This window comes from Charadrius vociferus, unplaced genomic scaffold (genome assembly GCF_000708025.1).
Source record: "Charadrius vociferus isolate BGI_N301 unplaced genomic scaffold, ASM70802v2 scaffold461, whole genome shotgun sequence".
Classification (NCBI taxonomy): Eukaryota; Metazoa; Chordata; class Aves; order Charadriiformes; family Charadriidae; genus Charadrius; species Charadrius vociferus.
In genome coordinates this window covers 306,429-318,729 of record NW_009647020.1, presented here as the reverse complement: position 1 = coordinate 318,729, position 12,301 = coordinate 306,429, and the positions used below count along the sequence as shown (strand labels likewise).

General features: G+C 52.9%; 1 protein-coding gene across 1 annotated transcript in view; it reads left to right on the top strand.

Annotated features, from left to right (window-relative positions):
• NRBP2 (nuclear receptor binding protein 2) overlaps positions 1–10,069 on the top strand; it is a 15,946-nt gene extending 5,877 nt beyond the window's left edge. Inside the window, exons 11-18 of the mRNA XM_009895486.1 lie at positions 1,887–2,019; positions 2,201–2,303; positions 2,443–2,493; positions 2,856–2,991; positions 6,582–6,635; positions 7,063–7,126; positions 8,067–8,122; positions 10,001–10,069. Of these exons, the coding sequence (XP_009893788.1) occupies positions 1,887–2,019; positions 2,201–2,303; positions 2,443–2,493; positions 2,856–2,991; positions 6,582–6,635; positions 7,063–7,126; positions 8,067–8,122; positions 10,001–10,069 (666 nt within the window). The remainder of the gene's footprint in view (positions 1–1,886; positions 2,020–2,200; positions 2,304–2,442; positions 2,494–2,855; positions 2,992–6,581; positions 6,636–7,062; positions 7,127–8,066; positions 8,123–10,000) is intronic.
• Positions 10,070–12,301: the final 2,232 nt, after the last annotated feature.

The following is a 12,301-nucleotide window of genomic DNA, read 5'->3' as shown; positions in this document are numbered from 1 at the left end:
GGTGGTTCCCAGTGACAGGACGAGGGGCAGTGGGCACAAGTTGGAGCAGAGGAAGTTCCGTGCCAGCAGATGGAAGAACGTCTTTGCGGTTGGGGTGACAGAGCGCTGGCACAGGCTGCCCAGGGGGTGGGGGAGTCCCTTCTCTGGAGGTTTTCAAGACCCGCCTGGATGCAGTCCTGAGCGATGTGCTCTGGGCAGTCCTGCTTTAGCAGAGGGGTGGGACTGGGTGAGCTCTGGAGGTCCCTTCACACTCTGAAAATTCTGTGATTCCCCTCAGCTGATATCTGGAACGTCAGAGCCAGCCTGGTGTTTCTGCATGCTCCGAGTTATACCAGTGCTGGGAAAGGGGGACAGAGACAATGACCTACTGGAAACTTAAGGGCAGCCAAATCTGGTGGGCTGAAGGACATGGGGATTTGCCCCCTCCTGGGCTGATCAAGATGAGAGGCTGGTCCTCAGCCCTCTTTCCCAGTCCTACCGGTAGCAGTAAGGCTGAGTGTGAATTCCCAATAGGTGCACGTGCAGACACGTGTGCGCGCACACACACGCCGTACAGACGTGACCAGCCGCACACACTTCAGCGCAGACACGGGAGTGCCGTGTTTGCGGGCACAGGCAGCATGAACAGCCGGATCCTGCTTCTACGTATCGATGCTCAGGGCAGTCCCTGTCACAGGTCACTGCGGCGTCTGGCTCTGTCCCGTGGGTCTCCCTGGTATCGACCAGACCCGTGGTCTGTCTGGTATCTACACCCCCTCCCTAACCCTTCATCTCACTTACCAGCTAATCCAGCTTGACGTTCACCAGAGGACCACGCGCGCTCACAGGGAATAGAGAGCAAACTTACACTGTAAATAGGAGTAGAGTTCAAAAAGAGGACAGCATAGACCGAGGTGGGCAGACGCGGGGCTCAGCCAGACAAGCGCACGGACCAGCAGAGCGCTTACCAGCAGCTGGTCCCTTTCATCCCCCTCCGTTTTCCTCCCTGGCCCACCGCAACCCCTCCCTTCCTCTTCCTTTGGCCAACCCCCAAAACATCCTGTTAATAAGTTTGTACACTCCCCAAATTCTCTTGTTTGATCTCAGAACTCCCCCAGGCATCTCAAAGTAAATCCCACCCCCTTGGATGCAGTAGCCCCCTTGTTCTCATGGTGTCCCAGAGAGTTTCTTCTGTTGAGCCTTCAGCATCAGACGGCATCGCTGGTCACCTCTGGAGGTCTTTGGGGAGCTGATTTGGAGGGGTTAGGCTGTGCGGGTGCCCAGCCTGGCATCTTCCTTCTGATCATTCTTTGGTCCTTGCGCCTGTTCTGAACAGCCCTAGCCTGATACCGGTACAGAAACTGCACAGAGCAGTTAAAGAGGACGGGCCCCACGCCGGAGCGTGCAGAAGAGGCAGAGGGATCTTGCTTTTCTGCCATCAGTGAGCAGAAGCGGGCAGATGCATCCCTCCCGTGCTGCCGCTGTTCAGAAATGCTTCCCGCTGGCCCCGTCTGCCCTTTCTCCAGTCTCCTACCATCATTCCTGGTGGGCTGCTGCTCCCAGAGCTGATCCTGGCTGGGGCTGCCGGGACACACCGCTGCCTCTTCTCCGTACAGCCCTTTGCTGGGCTGCACGGCAGCCTCCTCCCTGGGTGAGAGCCAGCAGGGAGCAGAGGTCCCCTGGCCAGGCTGTTGGTGGGTACCCAGCGCCACGCTGCCCGCCCGGAGCTCGGGGTGCTCTGTCCGCTGCCCGCCCTGCCCTGGGGCTGTCTCCTGGTCCAAACCAACACTCAAATCTGCTTCCTGGGAAACGCAAGTGTGAGGGGGAGCTGGGGCTGGTAGCGGTGGGGATGAAGCAGGGGAATGTCCTGTTTTGCCTCCACCTTATACCTTTTCTTTGACCCTCAGGAGTTCATTCTGTCGTGCTTGACCCTCAACCCAGACAAGCGACCAACAGCGAACAACCTGCTTTTCCACCGGGTGCTCTTTGAGGTCCATTCCCTCAAGCTGCTGGCGGCGCACTGCTTTATCAACAACCAGTGTGAGTAACCGTGAGACCACCCTGCCCCATCTGAGCTTGTACAGATGCCCCAGCAGAGCTGGGGATGTGGAGGAGCCCGGGGAGAGGGGCAGTGACACGTAGATCTTCCCTGAGGTCTGTGCTGCAGCGTCCACGTTACAGGACCCCCCCAGCCAACAGTCCCTTTCTGCATTTGCCCTAGATCTGATGCCAGAGAACGTGGTGGAGGAGAAGATAAAGGAATTGGACCTGAACATGGTGATGGCAGAGATCCGGAGAGAGGGTCGGCCTGGAGCACAGTGGAGGTGAGGATCAGTGGGGGAGATTTTGTAGTCATGAGCCCAGGACTTGAGTCCAGCCTGGTGATCCTGGTGTCATGGCGTAGTAGTCCTTCGCAGTGTTCCTGCCTCTCCCCGTCATCTCCCTGTCCTGTTTCTCTCCCAGGTACTCGGAGGTCTCCTTCCTTGAACTCGACAAATTCTTAGAAGATGTCAGGTGGGTTGAAGGTGTTGCTGGCTGACCTGCAATGTGTCTGCCCAGCTCGGGTCCCCTGCGTCTCTCTGCCCTCAGCTCCCTGGGCGGCGTGGAGCCAGGGTCAGGGGACTGCTGCAGCGCACACAGAGTGTCCCCTTTGCACAGCAGCACTCGGTCCTGTGCGAACCCCTCTGCGGTACCACCCGGGGCCAGCAGACCTGGTGCCGGGGCGAGGGGAGTTTTGTGGCCTGCCACCTCCTCACCCTGCTGCCCACCACGGGTGCACATCCCTGGTCTGGGCCATGGCCCTCCACAGCTGACCTTTGCCAGGGCCGTAAGAGGACGGGGCTGAGCTGTTCGTCCTCCCTCTGTGTCTGTACCAGGAATGGGATTTATCCCCTGATGAACTTCGCTGTTTCCAGACCCCACGCCCTCCCACGCGTACTCTCCCAGCCCCAGGAGGACCCTCAGAAAGCCAAGACTCCCACCCCAGAGCCCTTTGATGTGGAGACCAGGAAGGTAAGGTCAGATCCAGGGGGGGACAGATTGTCCACTGGGAATAGGTGGACGGTCCCCATTCCTGACACCCTATTGCAGGAACGCCTCTCCCTTTAGCCACGCGCTGAACTCCAGCCTGGGTGAGAGCTGTCCTCCTCGTTGCATTGGCTGCCCCAGGACTGCGGCAGTCCCTTTGCCCAAAGCTAGTGAGGTCCCTTTCACCCGAGACCTCCTGGAGCAGCCCCATTGCCTCTGATTCTTTGGCTCTGCCTTCCCTCCTTACACATCCGCAGGCAGCTCTGTGGCACGGCGTGTTCTGTGCCTCGTAGCCGACGTGTAGGTTTGAAATCCCATCGTGGTTTGATTCTGACGCTGCAGCGGCATGCTGAGATGCCAGCTGAGCTGTCTCGGTTCCGCCTGGCACTGCACAGGGGAGACCGCACACCCTGACGCTGAAGTCGCGGGCAGGAAGGTCACTGCAAGTGGTTTTACGGAGCCCCGAGGGGAGCGGAAGGGGTGCCGGGCAGGGAAGGACCCACACAGCACGAGGGTGTTTGAGCAGAAGTGAAGCCTTCCGAACCCACGGTGTAATCCCTCTCTGGACAGAGCAGTCTAACGCTGCGGCGTAACCCCCTCACGGGTACGGGCAGCCTGCTGTTGCGTCCCCCCAGAGCCTCCCCTCCTCCAGGCTGAACAAGCCCCGTTCCCTCAGCCTCTTCTCAGAGGGTGAGCCCTCCTGCCCAGGATCGCTTTGGTGGCTCTCCATTGAACTTGCTCCAGTTTATCAACGTCCTTCTTGTTTTGGGGGCCCAAAATTAGATACAGTACCTGGATGTAGTTTAACAAGCGCTGAGTAGAGGGGGAATAATTACTTCCCTCAGTGTCCTGGCTGTGCCCCAGGATGCTGTTGGCCTTCCTCGCTGCCAGGACACGTTGCAGCTCGTGTCCCGCCTGCTGCCCACCGTGACCCCAGAGTCTTTCCAGCAGAGCCAGTAAAGCTTTCCTGCCAGCCAGGCAGCACCAGACTGAGTCCTTGCCAGGGATTACTCCTTCCCAGGAACAGGACAGGGACAGGAGTTGGCGCTTGTCGTTTGCTGACATGCATATGGGGACACAAGGTTGTTGGCCACCATCATCAGGGCATAGCTCAGGCACAGCGCTTCCTACCATGGCTTCTGTCTCCTGAACGGTGTCCATCGTTGAGAGCAGTCAGAGGAACTCATCGGGCTGTGCGCACCTCTCTTAAAAACCCATTTTGTACCTGGTATTTCCCTGTGCGGGTATTTCCCTGTAATGACACTTCTAGTCATTCACCGCGAATCACCTATGGCACTGTCTTTGTGTTACTGCGGGTGATGGGGATGCAATTTCATACTTGCATTAAAATAATGTTAAAAATACTGTGTAGGGCTAAACCTAATCCTTATTCCAGCAAGATGCCGTGAAATGCCTTCCTTCACAAAGCACATCCGCAGTGGTTTCTTCGTATCTGTCTGAGAATCAGCTCTCAGTGCACTTAACTTATGCTTTATTCATACTGCTCAGTGCTTATTTTTAGTGAGAGTGCTGTGGTGATCAATCGGATACGTTAGAGGAATGTAAATGTAAACTTACGCAGTGATGTCTTTTCCCCTCTCTGCATTTGTTATATGCTGTTCTTTCACCTCGTGCCCCAAGGTCAGTTCTGCAAGTGCATTGTCTGTCTGACCAATGTGTTCAAACGAGTAGTTTTTACTCAATTTGACAAAGGACTAGTAATGTCAGAGGCACTGAGTTTCTACAGATGTGGTGAAAACTTGCAGCTGGACAAACCTGCAAGTCCCAAATGAGTGTAGACTACAATGCAGACTCTGTCTGTCCTGGGAGGCACCAGAATATGGACGCTGGATGGATCCAAGGAAATTTTTTTTCATGGTGATGATGGTTGAACGGTGGACCAGGGGCTGAGAGAGGTCGTGGGATCTCCTTGGAGGTTTTCAAAACCCAATTGGGCAGAGCTTTTAACATCCTGGTCTGAATTCACTGTTTGTCTCATTTTGAGCAGGGGCTTGGACTAGAGACCTCCTGATGTTCATAGAATCATAGAATGGTTTAGGTTGGAAAGGACCTTGAAGATCATCAAGTTCCACCCCCCCTGCCATGGGCAGGGACACCTCCCACCAGCCCAGGTTGCCCAAGGCCCCCTCCAGCCTGGCCTTGAACCCCTCCAGGGATGGGGCCTCACCAGCCTCTCTGGGCAACCTGTCCCAGTGCCTCACCACCCTCACAGGGAAAAACTTCTTCCTCATGTTCAATCTAAACCTGCCCTCTTCCAGTTTATAGCCATTCCCCCTCGTCCTGGCACTCCATGCCCCAGTAAAAAGTCCCTCCCCACCTCTCCTGGAGCCCCTTTAGGGACTGGAAGGCGGCAATAAGGTCTCCCCGGAGCCTTCTCTTCTCCAGGCTGAACAGCCCCACCTCTCTCAGCCTCTCCTCATAGGTTCCTTCCCATTTAAATGATTCTTTGATCACGGGCATCAGGGAGAGAGGTGGGGAGCACATGGCAATGATGCACTCAAACGTCATCAGCCTCATCTTTGCTGATGTCTGCAAGGTGCTGTGTGGTTCAGTGTAATTCGGCATATAAAGGAGCCCATGGCCAGACAGCGTGTAAGGGAAGAGCACGCACCTCGGGCATACAGTCATGGCTCTTCCTGCAGAAATGGCTGCTCTGGAGATGGTGAAGGGCAGAGGACAGCGAGTTTCCTCACCGAGAGTGCTAAACGCTCAGGGATGTTCGTCCTCAGGAGGAGCTGTAGTAGAGGGGTGCTGGGTCAGAGGAGGGAACAGGTACATAACTCACCTCTCAGCATAAGCCTGAAATCGAGGACTATAAAGGAAACCCCGTTGAATTCTGCATGGAACAGGGATGTCGATTCCTCGCTGGGTTTCCTGTCTTTTGGGATGACCAACTGCATGCTCGCTCTGGCTCTCCTTTGCCCAGACAACACGACTTCTGGTGGGAACCATTTTCATGGGAACCTGAAGCTGACATATGGGAGCTTGAAGCCGACCCAGTTCCTTCATAGGAACTTGATAACAAAGTGCCATATTTCTCTAACACATTTGGATGTTCTGCAATGCAATGTGGGATTTCCAAAAGAAAATCCCTATGACATTTTAGTAATACTCGAGGTTTCAGTTTTGCTCTTCCGTCTGGTTTAAGGGTTGGTCATCCCCTAAGGACATGAACGAGTACAATATTAAAACGTAACCAAGAGTTTGGGCAGAGTTTTAGGGGGAAGCCTACCCCTGGCAAATGGAGAAGAAGAATCCATCCTGGTTGTAAAGTTTTCTCAGAACTGCACCTTGCGTGGGGCTCCCTTTCCCACCTCTCAACTGGCCGACGATGGCCACGGTGCGCAGGGGGATATTGGACTAAATCAACCCTCGGCTGCTCCACCCAGACAATTCCTAGGAATGCGGGAAGAAGGAGCCGGTCAGGTTGGCAGCTGAAATTAAGGGGTTTGAGTAGGAATTTGAGAGTCATGCTTGGAGAGCAGAAGTCAAACAGGCCTGAGGGAGCCAGAGGGACTGTGTCGAAGCTGATGGTGATTTTTGGCCCCTTCTAGGTGGTGCAAATGCAATGTAACATGGAGCTGAATGAAGACAAGACCCAGTGGCACGTAAGTATTCAGTTCCTATTCTGCATGAGGCCCTGGGGCAAGACCTGCTCTCTGTACCCATCTCTGGCATCTGGACCCATCTCTGGACAAAGTTTGGTCTCAGCTAGTTTCCTGCAGTACCCAAAGGACTTACTCTTGTCCCTTTAATACTAAAAGAAGCCCGAAGAAGAACAAAGCCACCAGCCTCCTCTGGCTGCAGAACAGGCAGACCTTGACACTTAATAGTTGTAGGTTAGCTGTAACTGTTGAGAGAACATTCCTGTAAGACACTCAGACTACCCTGCCAAAGACATCCAGCATCTCGGCAGTCACCAGCACCCTCCCTGCTCACCACCGCCGGCAGTTGCTAGTGCTGATGGAAGAGTCAGCACCTTTCTCTCTTATGGAGAAACTCATGTTTGTAAAGAGTGCTCTCTTCTTTCTGCAGCTTACTCTTCTGCTGATCCTGGAGGACAAATTGCATCGACAGTTGAGCTACGACTTGCTGCCCAGTAGGTTTACTTGCAAGTAAATTTTTGTGCATGCGTGCAGAAGTATTGCCTGGTGGCCCTGGTCAGGTTTAGGCTCAGGTTCTGTCACACAGATGGTGTTTACAGCCAGCTTTTCTTTCCTTCTTGTCCTCGGAGACCAGGCTGAACCCGAATATCCGTGTGGTACCAGTTCTTGTCCCCTCAGACCCTGAGCTTATAGCCTCTGGCGTGCGGTGGTAACCGCACTCTAAAGTGAACTTTGGGGGTCCAGGGAGTGGCCATCAAGACCATGCATTTCACCCTGGGACACGTGGCATGCAGCTCTTGGGGTAACACGAGTGAATTCTTACCTCACTCCCAACCAGAGACGGTTCAGTCTCCGCAATCTGTTTCAAAGGAGAAGGTGGACTCTCCTCTGAGGGAGCCCCAGGGCTCCGGGGAAGGGTGCTTCTCCTCAGGGTAGGTCCAGTACCGCAGGCTCCTTCCTAAAACATGCAGGAGCCTTCTGGAGGCCACGCAGCTGGAGTCCTTTGCCTTCCACCCAAAACTAAAGCATAAAGCTTGGAAAGTAACGCTTGGGAGTTGCTGTTTCACCAGCTCCTTGTGTTTTCCTGCCTACAGGTGGTGGCCTGCCTGCTTTTCACGCTGAGCCAAAACAAGCAAAAAAACTCTCCGAGTGACACATTGCCAAGACTATTGTGCTTTGTGCGATTTGGGACTGGAGCTCATTCCTCATTCCTGCCCCGTACCCTGTTCAGCTCCCGCTCACTGCCCACCTCTGCTCTGCCCCGGGATTGCTTAGCGGTTATGGCTTAGTGATTCCTTTGCCCACCAAAAGTAGACAGCACGTGCCCCTGGGGCGCAGTGAAGGATAATGCAGGTGGGGTTGGGATAGGGGCACTGGTGGAGGAGGAACCAGATGTCTGAATTTTCATGTTCTCACTGTTCCTTGCCTCTGCAGCCGATAACTCCAAGGACTTGGCCACAGAGCTGGTGCATTACGGATTCATCCACGAGGTAAGGCTCCTGCCGCTCCTCCTCATCTCAGTCGCACCCGCACCGCGCTGCCAAGTGTGGTCCCCAACTCCGTGTGATGCCTCATTGCTCAGAGGAGCACCAGCTCCTCCGTTCCCCCTGCAGCAGCCGGAGAGCGGTCACGGGGCCAGCCTGCACCGCTGTGCCCAGCTCGCGCCACCGCACTGAGTGACAACACAGCCTTTTTTTGCTGTTTTTTTTTTTTTTCCTCCATACTTTGCTCGTGCCTAACTCCAGGTTGCTGTTTTGAGGGGACAGTCGTGTTGTGATGGCAGGGTTAATTACATCAGCCTCGCAGCGTGAGAACCAGGGGAGTGCCAAGGGAAGGAAGTCGAGGCCACCTCCCATTTCCCACAGGAATTGCCCCAACAGCCGATGTTGCCTGCACGGCCGCTCGTAACTCACTTTGCAGATTTGTGCCCGTCAGAAGGGATGGCCGACCCCGACATCGCACTCCTGGGCGCTCCCTTAGGTGTTTGCAGACAGTCCCAAGAGAGAATTCAGAGCAGCCCGGTCATGCCGACTGTTCAGCAGCACAGCCTCAAGGAAAGGCAGCGGGGGGCAATTAAAAATATATTTATCTTTATTTTGTACAAGTTCAGAATTCTGGGGCTGTAGGCAAAGTTTTGGAGAATTCCTCATTCTGGATGCTGACATTAGCCAAGGAAGGGGTCAGCCTCACTGAGTGAAAAATGTATGTGAGTACACCTGGAAAAAAGTACTTTTAGACTTTCTTCCTTTCTTCATGTGAGCATGGTGACGGTGCAGCTTGGCACTGACATTCTGGGGTGCTTTCTCCTGTGCTCTGGAAAATACGTGGCATTTGCGGCAACCTAGTACTGCAGAGTATACCTCACACAGGTCCATGTTCCACGGACTGAATTACCGTTCTCCTTCTTCCTCCTAGGAGATAACCTTCTTTTAACACCTCTTCCCCTCTCTAACATCTTTTCTACTCCACAGGTACCAACTACCTTTTCCCTGAGATGGTGTAACTGATTTGTACTGCGTTAAACTCTGAGCAAATGTCCTCAGCCTGTGTTTAGCTTGAAAGTATGCTGCTTGTGTCTGATCTGAAGGACTTGTGTATCCAAATGCCTGTCGGGTTTTCCAACTGTAGTGGTCGGCCTAACAAAAGATATCATCTATGCCGTACAAATCTTGTCTTCAAAATCCAAAACTAGTAATTTAGCAGCTGTAGTGACAAAGGGTTGCCTCTAAGCAGCAAGAAAACAACTGATTCTGCATTTTTCATTTGAGTGAGAATTTTGGTTTTGGCAATTCTATCACCCCTCTGTGATACAAGGTGGGGATGTTTTGCATCCTTTACATATCGTTGCGTATTTCAGTAATTTCTTAAGGAGTAAACATTCTTATTACGTTAGAAACCACCTACTCCTGAATTTGTCAGAAAAGAGATTTCTGTACAAAATAGTTGCCAGACCAACAAAAAGTTACGTTAATTTTTGGTTTTGTTAGCAGTGAGGATATAATAAAACAGATGGCCGTAGAAAACAACTTTTGATCCAGTGGTCAGTTAATTAAGTTGAAATTAAACTAAACAAATGAAGCTGGACCTATTAGTTCCTTCAGATTGGAAGCTCCAGAGAGCTGTATGCTCTCTTGTCTTTATATTGCACCTGACACAAAAAGGCCCTATTCTTGATTGGACATTTGGCGTTATCCATAAATATGATAATTATTAGTAACATGTTCCAGATGTGCTTGTGAGTTGTTCTCTTCCCATATCAGAACTTGGGTGTGAAATCGGTGGCTTGGGATGGAATCATGTAATGAAGGAGATGTCCAAGGCCGCCAAGCCAAATTGATCTGTTGGTGTGTTTTTGTCTTTTATTTTAGGATGACTGTGAAAAGCTGGCTAACTTCCTGGAAAACGCCTTCCACAAATACCGGTCTTCTCCCTTGTGAGTCGCCTCACTGCAGTCTGGCACAGAGTGGTCCTCTGTACACGGGGGGACGGGAAGTGCACCAGACTAGAAGAAACTGCGGGGCTCCTGACCGAACTTCCTCCAGCAGGACTGACCGGGCACTCGCTCCCGACTGACCCTTTGCAGTCCGTGAGACGTGTGTGCCTGAGCTGTGGTGTGAAAAGGCAACAGCAAGTGGAGGAGTATTCAGCAAACACAAGAAATTACACGTGCATCATGATGAGAAGCCGGGACCAAGCAGGAGGACATGTTCTGGTCCCGACTCCTGAAGCAGCACGCCAAAGGGAGTTGCGAGGTGCGGGGGAGCGGGCTGGCACCCCCTGCAGCCCCTTCCCAATGGTGTTTGTGAAGACACAAAGCTGCTGCAAGAATCCCCCAAAGTGATACATTTCCCTCTGGGAATGATAAGCTTTTTTCACTGCAGGTCCCAAAGCTATTTTTTTCCTCTTTGCCAGCTGGTAATACTTGCAGAAGGGAGGAGAGGAACAGGCTTGGAAAGCTCTGGCGCAGTTTCCGATCTGCCACGTTCCATTCTTTATAGCCAGTTTCTCCTGTTTCGTTAAGGTTTCCCCAGCACAGATGAACCACTGTGATGCCTTGTAATTAGAATTGCACATCTTGGTGTGAGCTGAAGAGAGGACTTTGTGAGCTGGACTTGATATGGCATGAGAAGAAATACCAGAAATCCAAACCCACCAGCTGGATCCAAACATGCGGATCAGCAGAAACCTCACTGGTGCTGAACAGAACCCTTGTCATTCCCCAGTTTGTCTTACGGCCTTCCAAAAATCTCATGGCATCTTAAGGGGAAAAACCCTGATGTCTCTTCCTTCCCTGTTTCTCCTGTAGTGTTTGGAACTTCAGTCATTAGCCTGGAGAAGGGGGCGATCATCTTAACTGCTGCGCACGTCAGGTTCAGTTGGTGAAAAGTGCAAATAGGAATTATGTGTGTCGCAAAAGCCATGCAGTGCTACTCCATGCTGTTCACGTCGTGCCGTGCGGAACCAGCGGTATCGTGCTGCTCTGTGCTGCTGCTCTGCGCTGTGCCAGGTCCTGCCTGCGGTGCTGCCTGCGTTACGCTGCCCGTGCTTTGCGGTGTTGCACCAATTGTATCACGCCGGGCTGGGTTTGCCATGCTAGGATGCTATGCTGAGCTGCCAACTTGTGCTGTGTTTCCCAGTTGTGCTATGCTGTGCCAACTTTACAAACTGACAAATCAATAAAGCCACTGAAAGTAGCTTGTCTCATCAGGGCGCGCTCCGCTCAGCAAACCGCTTGGTAATTTCTCAGTCACTTTTAACAGTAAAACCAAGAAGATGTGAAATAACTCCCCTGAGTTCAACAGACTTATCCACAAAGTTGGGCAAAGGGGGTAGAGAGGGAATTCAGTGGAGAAATATCATACAGCTGCTTGATTCAGAAATCGCTCTCCTGAACAAGTTTGCACTTGCCTCTGCAAACTGAGAAATTCCTTCGTATACCAATGCTTCATTTCCCTGATGAGCTATTTAGCTCTTTAACACGTTTCACCTGCCTAAATTCATGGTTTGATTTAACATCGCCGCAGCTCAGTTTGTCCAGTGGATTTCCCTGCTGCTGGCTGTGCTGCACTCAGCAACGACGAGTTCACTAACCGGCTACTGCCGGGCGTCTCCAATGCGGGACAGGCTGCGCTCACAGAATCACAGAACAGTTGATGTTGGATGGGACCACTCGAGATCTCAAGAGGTCCCTTCCAGCCTCTGTGGAGGGTGCCCCGAGAAGCTGTGGCTGCCCCATCCCTGGAGGTGTTCAAGGTCAGGTTGGACGGGGCTCTGAGCAACCTGGGCTGGTGGGAGGTGTCCCTGCCCGGGGCAGGGGGGTTGGACTCAATGATCTTCAAGGTCCCTTCCAGCCTAAACCATTCTGTGATCATCTAGCCCAACGTCCCCTGCTCAAGCAGGGTTAGCTAAAGCAGGTTGCCCAGGACCACGTCTAGTCAGGTTTGAGTATCTCCACAGATGGAGTCTCTCTGGGCACAAGCTGTTCCCGTGTTCAACCCCTCTCACGCAAGACAAGAATGTTTTCCTACATGGAATTTCTCATTTTTCGATTTGTGCCCATTGCCTCTTGTCACTGGGCATCACTGGGGAGAGCCTGGCTCCATCTTCACCCTCTCACCAGGTACTTGCACACATTGCTGAGATCCCCCCGACCTTCTCTTCTCCAGGCT